The following is a 19,414-nucleotide window of genomic DNA, read 5'->3' on the forward strand; positions in this document are numbered from 1 at the left end:
AATTTGAATTCAATGTAAAATATGAATACAAATGTTGATTTACTGATTTTCTTCTGAAAAAAAAAACAATGTTTCTATAAGTAATTAAATCATATAAAAAAATAACGGCTGTGCTGTGCATTAGTCTTTTGAAACGATGGATTTTAATTTCCCAAAACGTTCATATGTATGTTGAAATTAATAATGGCCGTGTATCACAGTATTTTTGCAAAATCAACAAAATTATGTTTGCGTAAATTGTCAACAAGTATAATAAGATACGTGTTTTATACAAGCAAAAATGATTATCAATCGATTAAATACTTCCAATAAAAATGTGATTACCTATGCATGCCGCTGCGTCTCCAAGAAGAATAAAGAAAGAAATCCCGCTGCTCAGGTGAGCGCTGACCGCTGAGAGAAATCCAACTTTAGCGATCCAATAACAGCTCTTCCTGCGTGGAAATCTGCGGGGGAAGCGACACGTTGGCGCAGGCCTTGCTTGAGCACCAAGAGAAAAGTGTCCAATGTGTGTTAAAAACTCTTCAATCAATATTTAAATTATCTTGCATGCCTGCATGTGCATGTGAGGGTGTGCGTGTTCCACAAAACCATGAAAATCCCACAATCCGTTTTTTTTCTTTTTTTTGCAATTTGTCTAAATGTCATATCAATATTTCAAATGCAAAAATATGTCACATTTGAAACTCGGAATGATTGCAAATAATGGGAAAGTATTTTACCTTGCTGCTCGTCTTGGCATTTGAACATCTTCATCCTCCTCCTCATCTTCTTCACGGAGCTCCAGTTTGTGCGTGTATGTGGGCGCAGGCCTGCAGAATTGTGACACACTAGCTGCTCTGCGGATGAGAGGACACTTTTTTTTTTTTAGAAATAAGTCTCTAAATCCTCTTTTTTTTTTTTTTTTTGCCTGCATGCTAGATGTCGCAGAACGTGAGAGAAAGGCGTCTCTCGAATTTTTTTTTAACTCTTTCTCTCCATGGAAGCACACTCACTGTCTGTGTTTATTTATTTTTGGAATTGCTTGATTGGTTAGTGCGATTTTGTACAGAAATTGAAAAAGAAAAAGTCAGAACGACTCGGTGTAACATTTTCCAAGTGCTTTTCCACATTTTCTAATTTGGGCATGAATTCCACAAATTGAGGTGGGAATAGTTTTAAACTCCACTTGTTACAGCATAAACGTGGAAGACTCGCGCAGGGCCATTGGATGAGGACAGTGGGTCCAAAAAGTATCTGAAGGGGGGGGGGGAAGACCCCCTCCCCACCCCACCCACTACCAGCAGCACCGCCACCACCAGTGTGTGTGGGAGCTGAGCTCCTATTGGCTGCCTCTTTGTACAAATTCCAACTCCAAGCACTTCACTCCCAACACACCAACAAATCCTATGCTGCCTCCTCCTCCTCTTCCTCCTCCTCCTCCATCATCATCATCGTCATCCTCATCATCGTCATCATCATTTCACTGCTGCAGCACTGCTTCAAAACCCAACGCAGACGCACCACGTTGAACTTTGTCTTCTGACAGTGCGGATTCTTCTTCCTTTTTTTGCCTTCTTTTTGTTCTGGGGTATCTTTGTCGATATCAAGCAGGACGTCGTTGCTCTCACTTGACTTACCTCACTCGTTCGGGAGGACACGCAAAAAGCGTTTGCACTCTCCAAAAGCAAGGTGGGTTTACTTTTTTTCCCCACTCACTCATTTTAGCGCGACCGCTCGTTGAAATTCCAAGCAGGACTCGTCTTCAATTTGAACTGCAAAACAAAAACATAAAGACATAAAAATGCTAGAAAACAAGGTTGTTGTTTTTGGGTTTTGAATAAAATGAGGAAAAATAAATTAATAGGCACGAGACAAAACAAAAGAAAAAACGCTATTGTGTAAACGAGTTTTGCCCATATCGGAATAATTTAACATGAAGCGTGATGGGGACACAAAATAAACGTTTCTTGAGAAGAAAACTGAACTTTTTAGGGGGACTCATAGTTTACTATATATATTTAAAATCTTCTTTAAAAAGTTAAATAAATAATATTGCCTAATATTATGAGCAGAAATTAATTTTGAGTCTCTTATATTATTTAATTGAGTAGATAGGGATCCAACAAATCACCTTAAATAAATTATTGGGTGAAAATTTTATGGGAGTAGGAAACGAATAAATTATGTGCTCTATTTTGCTTGCCAATATTTTCCTTATTAGATTATTAGAGATTATTATATTATATTATTAGAGAGCAATAAACGATAAATACATGAATTCAAACATTTACCAAATGATTCGTCTGAGTAACGCTCTTTGCATAGGACATTGGCCTGTAATCATCTCCACTCACTTGTCACTTGAATTACCTCTTTAATTCATCAATAAATTAAAAACAAGACCTGCGATAATGAAACTCGGTCAGGGATGATGAAGATGATGACGATGCTGATTATTGAACGGGAATGTGCAACTGGTCCATGGGTTTAAGCGTGACAGATTGAGACGAGGGGGTTCAAACCGTTGGAAATAAGCAGACGAAGAAAAACAATCAAGACGCACACTAATGGATGAGGGACATTTACACGAAAACATGCAGTTAGTAATAATAATAAAAAAATGATTGCAACACAATTTAATAAATCCTCTCGAATATTATACTCTGTCTAAACTCGACGGATATTTTTATAAATACATTTTTTTCTTGTGTTTTTCTTATTTATGTTTATTTCTAGGAGGAAATTGTCCTCCAATAAATTGCATATACTTGGAGCAGTGTGTGCGCGTCTGTGTGTTTGTGTGGGTGTGCGTGTTTGTTTTCCCAAAGTAAAATGTATTCGTTGTGGTTTTCTTTGTGGTCAGGTGTCTATACAGACAGGAGCGTGCGGACACAGGAAAGAACAGCAGGTGCTCATCGGGAACTCCATCCATTTCCACCATTTTCTCCAACTTGAGACACGAGACAAACATTAGCATGATGTCGTATCTAAAGCAACCACCTTACACAGTCAATGGCCTCAGCTTAACCACTTCCGGAATGGACCTCTTACATCCGTCCGTGGGCTATCCAGGTAAGTGTCAACTTTTGGAATGGCTGTCCAATTCTTCCCTATAATGGATGTGTGTGTGTCTGTGTGTGTGTGTGTGTGTGTGTGTTTTTTTTGATGGTTGAAGTTTGATAACTTCAGATTTACATTTCTTTGCATCATCGCAACAGCTAAATTAGTGTTTTGGTCGCAAACATTCAACCAGAAATGTCAGCATCTATTCGTGCGCAATTACGCAAACCAGACGCACAGCAAATTCCACTTAGATACACTCGCTTCTTCCATTTGTCGTCTTATTTTGACTTGCCATTTAATTTGTTTGTATAAATATATATTTTCATGATGTGCATTTTACTCCGGCTGTTGTAGCGACGCCAAGGAAGCAGAGAAGAGAGCGGACTACTTTTACGCGCGCCCAGCTCGACGTCTTGGAGGCGTTGTTCGCTAAAACGAGGTATCCGGACATATTTATGCGCGAAGAAGTGGCTCTCAAAATTAATCTACCCGAGTCGCGTGTCCAGGTGAGTCATTAATCATTTGCTTTATTGAGAAATTTCATATGGAACTATTTATTTGGAGTGAACAAAGCAAATTAAAAAGAAACTCAAATTGGGATGTTGATTCATTCAAAATATTTCTGTCGGGTGACAGTAAAAAAGAAACAAAAACAAAAGACAATTAACAAATGATAAAATATGAGGACGCCTTTTGCATGGTGCGAATGCTGCTTTCTGTGCTTGTGCCACAAATTCATAATTTCATTTTAAAAAAATGAGAACAAGAACCCCAGACGTTTTATAATTTTTTCGTGCATAACTAAATTTGGAGAAAATAATTATCGAGCCATGCAAGAGAATAAAACAAATGAAAACTTATATACTAATCACATTAAAATGTAAATGGTCTGAACCTTAACGTTCAGTAAGTATTCGTGATGTTCGTTAAACAGACTGGTTGTTGGTTTTTTAGATAGAATTATAGTGGCAAAAAAATATATATTTTTACCTTCCTGCTTGACCAATCAGAAAACATTTTAAAAATATCTACTAATGACTTCAGCATAGGATGACCATGAACGAATGTTTTATTTTTTTCAAGGGGCAATTTCACATTTCAAACAAAGATGTCCTGTTGTCAATGCATGCTAATGCGATTTTTGGGAATAATCACGTTGACTGAAAAGTAATAGTTTTAACTAATATGACTTCATCGAAAATAATAATAATATTGTGCGTGCGTGCGTGCGCCAGTGCGTGCGTGCGCGCGTGCGCACGTTGGTGCGCGCGGGGTTATATATGTAAACCGTTGCGTAAATTATGAAATGAAACATTTAAGTGGAGGAAAAAACTTGACGGATATATGCAGATAAATTGTCAAACTTTGACACTCACGTTTGTGGCCTTGTTGCAGGTGTGGTTCAAGAACCGGCGGGCCAAGTGTCGTCAGCAACAACAGCAGCAGCAGAACGGGGGTCAGAACAAGGCGCGGCCTGCCAAGAAGAAAAGCTCCCCCAGCCGAGAAGTGAGCTCCGAGAGCGGTGCCAGCGGCCAGTTCACTCCCCCCAGCAGCACCGCCACGGCCATCCCGGCCATCTCCAGCAGCACGGCGGCGCCGGTGTCCATCTGGAGCCCGGCCTCCATCTCCCCACTTTCGGACCCGCTGTCTACCTCGTCGTCGTGCATGCAGAGGTCATACCCAATGACCTACACGCAGGCCTCGGGCTACGGCCAGGGCTACGCCGGCTCTACGTCTTACTTCAGCGGCATGGACTGCGGCTCTTACCTCACCCCCATGCACCATCAGCTGTCTGGCCCGGGCTCGACCCTGAGTCCGATGAGCACGAACGCGGTGGCGGGACACCTCAACCAGTCCCCGGCGTCGCTCTCCGCGCAGGGCTACGGCACGTCCGGCCTGGGCTTCAATTCCACGGCGGACTGCCTGGATTATAAGGACCAAGCGGCGTCGTGGAAGCTGAACTTCAATGCCGATTGCTTGGATTATAAGGATCAGACCTCCTCGTGGAAATTCCAGGTCCTGTGAACACTTCCACTGCGCCGGACCACGATGAAAACAAACAAAAGACTCCTCTGCTTGGGGCTCAAACGTTTTTTGGCATCACCCTCTCTTAGAGGAGAGGTCTAATTTATTTTAGCACTGGCAAAGAGATTTTCTTTTTTTTTTTTCCACTCACCTGTAGCCCCCCCATCCATGTCTGTCAGTGCGCCCGCCACTCGTGCACCTGTTGAGGACAAGCTCAGCACATCTACACTTGCAAGGCCACGGAACGAGAACCCTGAACTTTGAACCTCCTTTAATTAAGCTTCTTTGTTCCGCAACGATACTGCGTGGACATGGATGCACTACTTTATTTAAGAAAAAAAGTGTTTATAAAGAATCAATATGTAGTTTCTAAGAGACAATCAGTGTGTGTCTTATATAAATGGTACATGTGGTTTTTTTAATTATTATTATTATTATTATTATTTTTATCTGTGCTAGCCTTCGAAACTGTGATCTGTTGTATTGTATGCAAATTGTGAGCCCCTCCTCGCAACACACACTCTTCGAACCTGTTTATTTTTCTGGAGGGGGGAGAGCAAACGCTAATGATTAAATGAGACTTTCCAAGTGGTAGTAATAATATGAAGGGTTAGACGCGCACATACACACTCACGCACAAAGGCTCCTGTCCACTGGATCTCAACATGATTGTGGGTCCGGTACCGGCTCCAAAGATGCTTTGGCCTCCCCGCTGAAAATACACAAAAAGAAGAATAAAAAGCAGAAGGTCCCATGAGCTTTCACTCAGACGATCTTTGTTTGTGTGTGTGTTTGTGTGTGCATGCACGCGGGCAATTATCATAACGATTAAATTAATGTTAACCCCCAAAAATCACATGTATAAGAGCTTTTGAAATCAAATTGTTAATTTGCTTAAACCTGTTCGACTGCAATTAAAAAAATATAATGAATAATGTTTTAAAAATCAGATCAAGTTTAGGATCCCCCCCCCACACACACACACACACACACTTCCGGAACTCCAATTTTAGAAAGTCCTTACAAATAGAGAATGTCCAGCAGTTTAATCCCACAAAAGATTTTAATCCCAATATTTTCACCTAGCAACAGTGGGTCCCATTCAAGGCCCAAACAAGTGGCCCAAGCGTGTTTAAATAACACAATGGCTTTAATCTTAAAATGGGTTTTATTCTCTGGAAATAGCCTCTGGGCTATTCATTCCAAATTATACCCATTTTTTTAATACTCTTCATATTGTTATTTTTATGACATCATTTCTAATGGCCTATACAACAGTGTCTCCATCAAGATGAGAACTTTCCACTACATTCTATTCTTGCCTAACCATGAGGAGGAGTCAAGATGTTTGACTGAAGAAGCGGGCGCTTGTGTTTCTCTACCTGCTACTTAAAACTCACCAACAAAGTCACAGACTATTACGGGATGTGTAATGAGCCGACATGGCTCTGCAGCGGGCTAATTGTTGGAAGTCCAACATTCAATTAGTATCCTTGACATTGCCAATAATCTCTCTTTCATTGCAGCCTCCGCTGGAGGAGCGCACTAATTAAAAGCTTGCTTGAAATAATCGAAGCGTTAAAAAAGACAAGAGCCACTTTGATTCCACTCCTGGATGCTCGTTAGTGCGCTTGCGCGTCATTTATTTCAAAACTCAAAAAAACAAGGATGGCTGAGATTATATTTTGAAGGTCTAACAGTGCTGAAGTTGCATTCAAGGGTAAATGTGCGTGCGGAATTTGCTGCTCTCGTTTGGAAACGGGCGCATGCATGCTTCATTATGATGATGAACAATAAAACAATTGAATGAGGAGACAATAGCTCGGTTGACAGACGCGTGAATATTCATGAGAAGACTCTGCACTGTTGTGGGAACAACTTAACTTCTTGAAAAGAAAAAAAGTTTTCTGTTAAACACTTTGCATATGATTTGAATTCACATAAGTGTGAATTGTAAATCAGAACTAGTTTTAGGTTGTTTTTTTTGCAACCAGTTAAAAGGCAATTAAAGCCAAAAAGTAGCCGTGTCCGCACATTGACATTTGTAATATAACAAAACTTCCCCAGTCTTGTTATTGTAACCTTGGAGCCTGCAAAGTGCACAAGTCAGAGCAGAAGAGATTAAAGATGGCCTCTCAACGCGTCATATAAATACAAAGAGTTTTAATCAAGACTTTGGCGGCATATGGGCCCAACAGACGCTGGAGTAATCTTCCCCTACCCCCACCCTGCACCCCTGCATTGGAGAAAAGAGGCGGACGACCGCAAAGCGCCCCTCCGCCACTAGCTCGGCCACCCCCGCTCTGGATGCTGCTGCCTCGGTCAATAAGACACCAGAGGACCTGAGGCTGCATATTGGCGTGAGAAAAGGACCATTTAAAAAAAAAAAAAAAAAACCGAAAAAAAACCCTCTTTTTATGAAAATGTATATTAAAAGAATAAAATGAAATAGAAAAAAGAATGAGGAAATACAGTAACTATGATAATCATGTGTGCACCTCTCTTATTGCCTTTTAAGTGATACAACGAATAACAAATAAAAACAATAAATGTACAAACGATAATCCAGCGGTATCCCCTTTAGAAGTGCTTATCCAGGCTTAGTCGACATTTTCTCCAATTATTTAAGTTGGTGACATCATCAATGAATTTGATAATCTTGTCAGATTGCATTAAATGGGTTTTTAAGGGCCTACAGAATAACACATTTAGATGTTTATTTTTAAATATATACATAACTAAATGAAGTCTAAAGAGCTTTAAAGTAAGCTCAGTAAAAAGCATGTTATTTTAATTTCTCCGACCGCTCACACAAATCCACGGATTTACACAGATATTCAAGTGACAATGATACTCACAGCTTTAGCCGCAGGTCTGATCGAGGGCCACACAACTAAAAACATATATAGACAAAAAAAATTAAAACAATGTCCAATTGTTTTTTTTCTATCTCATAAAGGTTCATTTTGGGTCATGTGTTACTTTTAATTTAGTTTTATTCTCACTTAATACACCCCAAAATGGGTCGATAAGCTTTCATGAGTTTATCAGTTCATTAGCCACTTGATGGCCTATTGAAGTTGTGGAGGCGATAGAGGAGGTTACAACCTTCCATCACTGAAGCATTTTTTTTTTTTGTTAAGCTATTCAGAGAGACCAGGGAAAAATACTCAAACACATAAGAAGATTATCAGATATCAGCATATGTTAAAAACACACACATGCACGCACGCGCACACACAACGTAGGCAGGCTTACGGGTCAAGTCAAAATAGTTTGTCCAAGCTCACCTATACGAAATAGATGACATATTATGCTTCGGAAGAATGTCAGCATGTTCGCAGACGTTCCTTACATTTTAAAGTGTTTGGATCATGGAACTGTAATAAAAATCTTCTAATGGCCATATAGGAATGTTTTTAAGTGGATTATACATTGTCACGAATGTTTGATAATTGTCCTGAAGTGTTTTAAAACAGACGTAGTAATTCAGACAATTCGATTTTCTATTTCAAGAAAAGCCCCATTTGGCAAACAACACTTTTTATGACTTGACTCATTCCACCCAGGGAAATATAGCCAGAGTTATATAAAAAGATTTTTAGCAATGTTGATTTCAATTGAAAGCAATTTTTGGTCACACTTAAGTCCATTCGTTAATTGTAATTGAACAATAAAGTCCAATAATTGTTATTAATAATGGATGCTATTCAATTGATTTCTCACAATAAATATCAACAATGGTTTGAAGAAGGTGAAGCAGATACATATCAACATGCAGCAGTTCATTTCTGGATTTCTGCTTCTTTTTTTTTTTTTTTTTTTTTTTTTTAACACTCCCTCGGGCTACTCATGTGTCTCCTGGGGGCTACCTGGTACCTGCAGGCACAATGTTGGTGACCCCTGCTTTACAGTAAAAGCAATGCTTTGACGCACAAGCGAAACATGAGGAAATGGTGGGAACAGCTGACATTTGACATTTCGCATGGGCGCTACGATCAAACGCCACGCTTAATTGCCTCAAACACACTTTGATCACAAATAGCTTGGAAATTTAATGAGTTCATGGTGAATGGCGCCAACGCGGCTCCGTTGGCACCACAGGCTGCACAGTACGTCAGCAGCGCGTCTCAAAAGAGTAGAGAGCAGCGGCACAATGGAAGGCCGTCCTTTGGAATTAATCCCTACAGCCACATCCAGTCAGGAACTAATTCAGTCAGAAGAGGCAAACTATTACGGAAGTAATTCACCATCACAATACAAGTAAAGGGTGCTTGAATATTTGGTTGTAGTTCATATTATTTCCAGGCAGAGACCAACGAGGACCTGTTCAGACCCTATGACCACGAGGGGCCCTCAAGTCAACAGAACCTGCAGCGGTATTTTTGTTCAAATATACCAATAAGTATTCACTTTACATTTTATTTTCTTTAATATATTCAAAGTTGCATTTGTAAGTGATTTTCGTGGTTCTTGCTATTGCATTTTTTAAGGCCTGGATCATAGATGGGAAAGGAGGAGAGGTCCACAATTTTACGGTCCACATAGGACACTTTTGAACTAGATGTATGACAAATGTACGATTTTAAATAATCCCAAAAATTATTCGGCCTACTCACGTGGTAATAAAGAACAGTGTAAATGCAACTAAGAGATATCTGTCATCTAGTGGTGACTGGTGATAGTACAACTCAAAACTAGTCGACGGCTGTATGTTCGCAGTTTGCGTATTTGCAGACCTTTTATTTTTTTTCCCAATCTTTTTTCAGATTTTTCTGGGTTTTCTAGGATTTTTGGCCCCTGTTTTTTGTGAAATGTTTTGGATTAGGAACAAAAAATAATAATAAAATTAAAAAAATAATTTGTGGCCCATCCCTGTCCTAGATGATATTCAGTATCCTTTTTAATTTTGTTTATTTTCTACTGGTATTCAACAACAGATGATCACTATTCAATATTATTGACAAAAATGGAGGGGCCCCAAAATCAAATTTTGCTTAGGGGCGCTACTTCCACAGTTCCGCTTTAGAACAATTAAAAGACATTGATTTACACATTTGGAAAACCACTAAACACACATCGTGCGTGTGACCTTCCTTCAACACAATTACAACCAACGTCTTTGAGTTTTGTGGGACACTTATGAGAGGGAGTCAGAGGCCCAGCAGAGCCAGCAATTTATTTCAATACAACAGAGTCTCTTAAATGAAATGCAATTGGAAATTCAGAACAAACATTTTAGGGCAATAAACTTTTGCAAGACATCAGTTGTTTCAGTATTACGTCTTACTGTGTTTTACATGTTTGCTTTGTATTTTTGAACATGAGACTTCACATTTTTAGGGTGCAATAAATGGAATTTATTTTAAAAGTGACTAAGAAAATACATTTATTAAAAAAAAACAATTATTTCAAATCTCGTGAAGAGCAATATCTACTTTCCAATTCTACAAATATTTCCCAAGACAATATTATGATACATCTTAACATTCCCTGATGTGGCTGCTGCTAATGTAGCAGCACTGCCATTCCGTTTGTAATTATAATACTGGTCATTTGGGATCCTGATTTTCATTGGCCCAATTAAGATTTAATAACGATTTCTTAAAACCACAGCCTGTTTGTCAAAGTGTAATTTAAGAAACTGGGACAATTAACAAACGAGAAACATACATTCAAACTCCATAATCATTTTATAATATAGTCAAAGTGAAAACTATAATCAAAATAAAGATGTGTTTTTTTGGGGGGGTTTTTTATTCCACTTTGAAACGTTTTTTTTTAAAGTATTCTTTCAATATGTTGAGATTTTGTCAATGTGCGCTCTTTTCGTAAATTTGGAGACTACTTTTGTTTTCTCTGCTTTGCTTCTTAATATGTTGTGTTTGTAAATGCTTTTAAGGTGTTGTGTCTTTGGACATAGATGAATTCCTTCTGACAGCAACTTATGAAGGTCACGATGATCACTAATCTTATTCTGTTGTATGAATGGCAACTGTTTGGATACACAGGTTAATAGTACCTTCTGCCACCTAGTGGTAGAGGATTTAATTGCTCTGTAGGCAACACTACATACTAATTTTCGCACCAATTATGTTACTTTTCGGCAGCACACCTGATGATCCCTTAAGGCACATTAATGTTCTGTGGCATAGTGATTGTGAATCTCTGTACTAGTCCGTGTATATTCAATTACCCCGCAGTCACATTGGTAGATCTGATTTCAAGTTGTATCTTATTATCACTGCCATGAGGCCTATCCTAACTGGGCCACGTGGGAGAGAAAAACGCTCCATATTTTTGACTGAAATCAACCAAGCACCAAGTGTATGATATATGGAAAGTATAGATCCAACATCAACCACCAAAGAAACATAAACACAAGCGTTCAAACAGCTAGCAGGTCAAGAGGAGAAGATTTTGCACAATGATGCTCAGCTTGTCCAGTGGCCTATGTTACTAAAGATTAAAGGCATTGCTCGTACATTTTAAATGTCAATGAATCTGTTCCCAAAATCTAAGCAGTCTTGCAAAACAAGTTTGACACACCTGCTCTATTGTCTTCAAAGCTGAACCAAACGTTTAGTATTACCCACCAGTCCAATCACAACCGAAAACCAATCAGTCCATCGACTGATCAATAACACGCCTCCTAATCAACCCCCCCACAGCCCAGTTAGGTCTGGCCGTGCATGCCTGCCTGCTTCCTCTCGTAAGCATATGGAGCTTGTGGTTGACCCGGGGAGTCGTTGAGTGTGGGGACAGATGCACTGGTCCCCCCCCCCCCTTTTCCTAAGCCCACCCGCTTCACCCATCCTATCCACCTGTTTTGGGTCACACACACCAGTGGGACGAGCGGCGGTGCGCGTGCCACACCAGCCGCTTGGCCACTGAGACAAAAGAGGATTTATTAGGGAGGCCGGCCGCCTGGCCTGAGGGGGAACACAATGACGCGAGGCTGGCAGGGCCTCGGGGCAGTCCATCACGTGCCCGCTTGATCTGAATAAGCGTCAGGGGGCATCTGGTGCGTGTGTGTGTGTAACCTAAGGTATTATGCCAAACAAGGGGGTCCAATAATACAGTATGCACACTTGTTTATGCAAGGTGGGGGTAGAGAGGGGGGTCTTTAAAAACAATTACGTGTATTATAACACTGGTCAACAGCATATTTTAATCAGAGACGGCTTTGTGTCGATGAGACGTATTTTGATTGAAAGATGTCACCTTTTCTTCTGGCAGATCAGATATTTTCATTTTTTGTTTTGAAGTTTGACCTATAAAAGCTTGCGCAATACAGATTTTACCATGCCTAGTGATTTAGAGCTTTGACATTTCAGAAAAAAAAATCCACCTGTTGCTGAACTTAACCCTTATTATTATTATTTTATTATTGTTATTATTTTTGAATCAGTGAAAAAAGACCTAGAAAAGATTAGTTTAAGCGGCTAATGACATTAATACTTGAGTGGAAAGTATTTAATCTTTTCTGTCAGCTGACTTTTTCCCCATAATAATAAAACTCCTGGTGAATTTTGTGTTTATTGAGACACCATAAAAACTATTGTGCCATGGAAGGTAGCGTCAGCTTTACTTGCATACAAAGTGCTGAGTCTGTGATTTGGACTACCGCTATATGCATGTATCGTCGCTAAACACGTACATATTATCATGCGTTTATGCTCGCTTGGGCAACTTCATAAATCGATGCAATCTTCCAGTTCAGATGAGCTGTTGATTAGCTACTCTCATCACACGTGCTGGCAGTGCTGCTGAGTGATTTATGAACTCCAGCAGTGAGCTGAGCATTGACGCAGCGGGGGGGTGGCGGTCTCAGGTCGCCGAGGTTACCAAGGTCGGGTCAAGTTGAGCCTGAGCAGTCTGTGAGGAAGTTGACCCCTGGGTCGCCCAGTAAAATGAACTAACATAACATGCCGACCTAAAAGCTGAACTGAAAACATGAGATGTCTAAAAATTGTACAGTATAAAGCACAATTTGACTCGGATTACTTCACTAGGATATCACGCTTGGTTAGCTACTTGCTTCTGAATGGCTCTTGAAAAATTATCGTTTTCCTAGGGCTAACATTTTTCACCTTGTACTGTGAAATTTTGAAAATATGAAATAAAATAAAACGTGTGTGTCATTAAGCAGACTGGCTTTGTCTATTATTGTGACAATCAATAAGTGTTGATTCACAAGTGACGTTACGGATCTCTAATTGAAACTTTCTGTAAATTTGTTTACTCCGCTGGAGTCTAGACGACGTTGCATCATACTGGCAGGTCTGGCTCGTGCGTTATTGTGTCTATTGTAAGCAACGACGGCGTGTCACGCTCGATCGACAGGCACGGTTACACACAGCTTGTGGCGCCCTGACCTACAACTAACAACAGGCCCCCCCGGCCCCTCCCCGCTTGTTTGTCAGCTCTTGTTTGGCCTACTTTCAAAAAGACAAACAACCAATTGTTTTGTGGTACATTCCCATTAAAATAGAATAAACAAATGGCGTGTGTGTGTGTGTGTGTGTGTGTGTGTGTGTGTGTGTGTGTGTGTGTGTGTGTGTGTGTGTGTGTGTGTGTGTGTGTTGGGGGGGGTTGTCTTTCAGCGTTGGGCAGCAAATGTTGCAGTTGCAAAGTTTGCTTAGTTTTTGCAGAGAATTGATAAATGGACAAACCTTAAACACACAATGACAATATTTATAGAAAAGGTAAACAAAAATCGGATATCCATCAAACAGCAACAGTGTTTGTGGCCTTCAATCAATTGTGACAAACCAATTAAACTCTTCAGTCCTTCCTGCGTTTGAGGGCAGCAGACCGCCTAACCGGTCCTCGACCCCCCACACCCCACCCCGCCCTTATTCTCCCATCCAGAGACAGTAGAGATGCTACAGTTCATTAACGAGTATGCTCCATGGCACTTACGAAGAGTCCTTAATTAGTGGCACACCGCTCTGCACGAGGAGGGTGCTACTGGGTGGAATCCAAAGGGGAGGGGGTGTCCACAAGTCCCCATTGGCTTTTATGTTATAAAGTATAATCATAAAAAGGTCAAATAGAACACATGTACTAGATGTATTGCTTTGACATGAGGAGTGTGAGCAAACTAAATTGATTTGTTTCTTTGAATGGCAGAGCACATGAAGGCCGGACTGTATCAAACACATGTGATTGAATCGCTTTAAACGGGTGTCAAACAAGCGTGGACATGATGTTTGACTTAAATTATCAGCAGTCCCACAGGAGGTGTCTGAAGCCACCCACCCCCACAGTAAAGGGTGCGTGCGTGCGTGTGTGTGTGGAATACAAACACGGGATTCACCGGTGACCACTGGGTCAGCACGCGGGTGCCAGTTGCGCCTGCGGGGACTTCATTGCCACATTCCTACGGCAGCGTTTTTAATTTGCTGGACGGGAAGCACTTCCAGACCCCCTAAATCCCCCCCCCCCTCTAACGAGCAGGCACTAACGGGAGAGACAGCACTTCTAACGTACAGGCAGGAAGGTTTTAAGTGTGTTTGTGTGGCAGGTGGTGGTGATGGGCGGGTGGGTGCATATTTGGTTCGGGGGGGGCATTCTCGTCTGTTGTAGGGTCCCAGATGGGTTAATGGGGAGTTTAGCATCAGGATTACAATGCAACAGTGTGGCTTCAGATTTAGTCGTGATTACCCCAAGCTCGCTGGCAACCCCCTGCCACCCCTTAGCAGCACCACTAACGGGCCAACAACACGCAAGTACGCCTGGATGAACACAACCAAAACACTACCACTTGACACAATAACATGAAGAAACAACAAATGCCATTATAAAGTCAAATAAAATCATTTTTGTGTCCCAGAACTAACGGGTGTCTTTTTCTTTGCTTTTTTTTTTTTCTTCCTGTTTGTTTCCTGAGAAGCTCAATATACAAGAATTGTGATTTTAAGCAGTAATACCTTGAAATTACTCAATTTTGGAATAGGCAAAAAAGAAGCAAACTTTTTTTTTTAAGTGGCTATGATGGACTGTGGTGTTATTAAAACAGACCTAATTATGAATGGGCTGAAGTGTGGTCTGTCTCCAACTCCTCACCTCCACAGGGCGTCGGACTAATCCGTTTGTCAAACGCGTGTCTTACCTCTGCACACTCCACCCTCGCTCCCCCAGCTGCTGGCCACAACAGGTCCGCTTCGAGTACAGCCAAGCCCAGGGAGATTGAAATGTTATGGAAAAGGAGCACTAATTAAATTCCTTAGGTTAATCCCTGCCGATCGTCTCATTGCACTCTCCAAGTGGGCCCTGTGAGGAGAAAGAGAGATGGGGGGGGTCAGAGACTATAAACAAACACTCAGCACTAACACAGCCCAGAAAAACAATTTCCAGCCTGCAAAAGGAGGCCCGGTGCGAAAATGCGACGAGTGGAAGCGTTGCATGGCTGTGGATTAAACAACATGACGACAAACAATCATTTTGGTTCAGAGGCGAGAGGGGAAATGTGAACATGCAACAGGAACACGATATTCATGCTCACACCTTGCCAAAATGACAATCGAACTATTTAAAACACAAAAGGCTGCACTCAATGTCAAATCTCCAAAAGAACACAAGTGCACTTTTGTATCTTGAAAGAAATCATATATAAATATATAAACACATAAAGTGTGACATATAATATTTATCTGTTTCCTAATAATTGTGAGAAATCATTGATTTGATCAAAGGCGACTTTTTTTTCCACAAGATTTTATAAACTCAACGACCGGAATATTTGATCAAAAATGTAGAAAGTGGAACTTCATTGAAATGCATGTTAAAAGTTATTGCACTGTTTAAAGAAGTTTGTCACAGCCTCCGGTTTTGGTCAGTGAGAAAATGAAGCGAGCAGGTGATGGGCGAGTCACGTGGGGACGTGTAGTGGGAGAAGCGGGTGCATTACATACTGTGGGCGTGTTGCGTCACACACACACCACGCGCCTGCGTTGTGGCTTCGCTCAGAGGTGTAATGCCTGATTAGGGGATTACAGGAAAGTGCTTCTTTGCAGTTCTGTGAGAAACAATTATTAACATGCTGGTGTCTCTAATCCTGGATAAACACAGCTTTTCAAGAACAACAGCAGAGTCTCTCTTCCCCTCTTAAAAAAAAAAAAGGCCTGTAGTCACTTGAACTCCAAAGTCTACCTAATAGCGGCGGAGGAATGAGGTTAGTGTGATGACATACAGTCGCTAGCCAACAGGCCTTCACAGAACAGCTTGGGGAAAAAAAAAAAGAGCATTGTGACTTGCGGCTTGTTGAAAGGGCATTATACTGAGACTTGTAATCTTTTATTTGTTTGTGCACTTGTCTCGTGTAATCATGTATGCAACTGACATACTTTCCCGAGTCAAGATCCTTGGAATAGCTCATTCAGGTGGGACTAGTTGCAGATGGAGTCATGACTGGTTGGCAGAAAAATAGGGAGGCAAGGAATATTGGATGCTGAGGGTTGACGCACAAACATTTAGGAAGACGTCACTGAAAAAGTTGAGCACTAAATTTGATTTGAGTTGGACTGTGGTACTTTTGAAACGGTTCATTGATTGGTAATTGTAAGCAGTATAAAATGGGCACGATTTCAGTCTCTAAAATGCATTTAAGATATTTTAAGCTTAATAACATATAAGTCATTACTGCACAGTTTTTACGAAAAAAGAAAAAATATTTCAACAAGTACAGTCCAATTAAGTCGATTGGATCTTTGCATATTATCTTCATTAATATTAAAAAACAAAAACTTTTGCAAGCACATTAGCATTTTGTATGATTTTTGTGATAACAAAATACTTTGATAATTATTCTATTAAACTAATATTATGATGAATTTGGTTTCCAGTAGCCATGTGAGAACAGATGTGTCCTCTGAATGCAGTAACACACACACACACACAAACACACACACATTCTCAACATTGCCCGTGGCTCTGAAATAACAGCACATCAAAACAGCCTGAACATTTTAGTTGCGACGCCGCAACATGCTGACTGACCAAACTGTCCACTCACTGACACTTTGAAGAGTTCCTCATCTCACCCTCTTCCACCCTTCTTTCTTCCCATTCCTGTCAAGATGTAACATTCGAAATGTGGCTTTTAATCAAAATGCCTGTACTGGTTAGACCTCAGAAAGGATTTTAGTGTCACCGGATGACCTCTGAGTCAGTCGAGGAATTGAGGATTACAGTCACCTCATTTCAGAAGAGGGAGCTGAGGGCGGTGCAGGGTGAGTGCGGTCCAAAAGGGTGCTGGTGCTGATGTTGGGGATGTGCTCTGCCCATCTGGCGGGCCAAGGCTTATCACTAAGCTCGGAGGCCCCCCTGCAGGGGTTCCACAGACTGTTGATCACTAGACCCCCTGCTGGTTCCTCCAATCACTTGACCTCCTCTGCACATAAACACACAAACGCCTGTCACGAGAAAATATGTTCACACGTGAACCTTTGACTTGTGCCCTGACACTTACAGGATGGAGTTCATGCCAGATCTTTTTTTTTTTTTTTTTTTTTTTTAGCTTACTGTGCATTGAAGGCAAAGATGTATATGGAGACGACTGTAAATGATCTGTTTCTATGGTTTTACTATTTAGGGAAAATACAAATAAAAATATTTTACAAACAGTACTCCCAAAAGTATTTGAGAAAATTACAACCATTGACAATAAGAACAAAAAATAAGCTTGGATACTCACCTCAAATATTAAGGTCCAAATATTATTCACTGAGCAATTGAGCGAAGAAGGCCTTAAAAAGTTAAAAACAACAAAAATTTAAAAAATAAATCTCCACCAATGAGACCTACCTACCTCGCCACTGTGTTTCGTGGAAATCATTTGTTAGTTTAATCTTGCTCACAAACAAGCAAATGGCAATAAAAGCATAACCTTGTAGGTGAAGGCAAAATGTAAACACAAGAAAGAAATAGAAAGAAAAGCGCAACACAAACATGCAGTGTCCATACTGAACAACACATTAACGAGCACACACGTGATCAAATAAAAATACACACACATAATTACAAAAATATAGACGGCTAGGCAAACACAAAAGCAGCCGCACGCCACACACAACCAATGCTAATCCCCCAGACACACACTCACACAGGGCATCATATTGTTTATCACTGTGAACCAGCCCAGTGACACCCATCACTCTAATTCCATTTGTCTGTTTAGATTCGTTTTGCTTTAATCCCCCCCCTTGTTTGTGCACATCTGCAAGCAGCGCCACGCCACGGCACGGCACGGCGCATCCATCGCCAGGCCGCCCTGCATACACGAGACGGAGAGACAGAATCGGTCTGTCTGAAGCTCCAGCGGCAGGGGCACACGGGCTGTATCTCCTTGCCCAGGGAGAAGCGGTCCATCCCAGGGACGGCGGCGGTGCCAGGCCCGCGGGCCCCGTTAATCACAGCAAACAGTCAAAGACGCACGGGCTCTAACACCAACACAACGTTAAAAGCTTTTTACACAGTATTACAGCATATCTTATTATCCCATTCAAGTCGCTCTATTAGCTCAATTGGATGGTGGGATTTTCATTTGTAAATTGAGGGATTTTAGATTAGCTTGTCTGTCAGCAATGAAATGGCCCCATGAGACTGTGAATTATGTGACCAATCACAGGAATCGGTGCCTCTGCATACCGGAGAGTACGAATAGAGCCTGCTTGAAATTTAACCTAGTTTGTGTCGTAAATGTATATTACATCTTAGATTTTTATCAGCGTGAGGAAAACAATTCCCAGATCACACGTGCAGGCAAAAGGATGCAATTCATACCTAAAATAAAGCATTGTTAGCTTTTTCGACAACATATCGTATTCAGCCCTAATAGAGTGCCATTAAAAATAAATATGAGCCACTGTACACACCTAGGAGCAACATTATGCAGAAGAGGAGCGGTTTGCTTGAAAGGAGGGGAATCATTTACCCGTCTTCCTCCTCGGGCCTTCCATTCAGACGTAGAGTGAGAGCGCACGAGGGGGTCGGCGGGGAGAAGGAGGCACCCCGAGCGAGTCGAGAGACCCGGCAAATTATGAAAATGCTTCTCTATGTCCTAAATGGAGGCCGAGCTCTTTAATGTGGCACAAAATTAGAACCTGGGGGAGGAAGTGTGGCCTGCTTGATTGGCGAAACACCTCCTGGCCCACTGTAGTTCTCTCACACACACACACACACACAGACACACACACACACACACACACTCATGCACACGCCTTTCCAGGCGTACAGATATTATCCTGTGCCTAGTGGCTGTGTCTTGAATTGGCAAAAAGTGAAGGACCTCAGAGAGAGCCCAGGGGCATCTATAAAGGTACCTAATTTGTCAGTTTAC

The 19,414-nt window shown here is 41.2% G+C and overlaps 1 protein-coding gene across 2 annotated transcripts; it reads left to right on the forward strand.

Moving 5' to 3' along the window:
- The first annotated feature begins 2,957 nt into the window (after positions 1-2,957).
- On the forward strand, positions 2,958-5,070 carry otx2b (orthodenticle homeobox 2b). 2 transcript variants are annotated; one of them, XM_085931715.1, is made up of 3 exons: positions 2,958-3,060; positions 3,400-3,551; positions 4,441-5,070. In XM_085931715.1, the coding sequence occupies exons 1-3, from the start codon at positions 2,958-2,960 to the stop codon at positions 5,068-5,070; spliced, it is 885 nt and encodes a 294-aa protein (XP_085787841.1). The 2 variants fall into 2 exon arrangements, with proteins under 2 accessions (XP_085787841.1, XP_085787842.1); XM_085931716.1 differs by having other exon boundaries at positions 2,958-3,054.
- Positions 5,071-19,414: the final 14,344 nt, after the last annotated feature.

Source organism: Syngnathus leptorhynchus, chromosome 15, assembly GCF_054491065.1.
Source record: "Syngnathus leptorhynchus isolate UIUO chromosome 15, UIUO_Slep, whole genome shotgun sequence".
NCBI classification, from domain to species: Eukaryota; Metazoa; Chordata; class Actinopteri; order Syngnathiformes; family Syngnathidae; genus Syngnathus; species Syngnathus leptorhynchus.

What these genes read in the sequence shown, in the direction of transcription:
- otx2b (XM_085931715.1), top strand. Translation starts at nt 2,958, where the DNA reads ATGATGTCGTATCTAAAGCAACCACCTTACACAGTCAATGGCCTCAGC. An exon ending in CGTGGGCTATCCAGGTAAGT is followed by an intron (nt 3,061 to 3,399) that starts GTCAACTTTTGG and finishes CGGCTGTTGTAG; the next exon opens with CGACGCCAAGGAAGCAGAGA. An exon ending in TACCCGAGTCGCGTGTCCAG is followed by an intron (nt 3,552 to 4,440) that starts GTGAGTCATTAA and finishes GCCTTGTTGCAG; the next exon opens with GTGTGGTTCAAGAACCGGCG.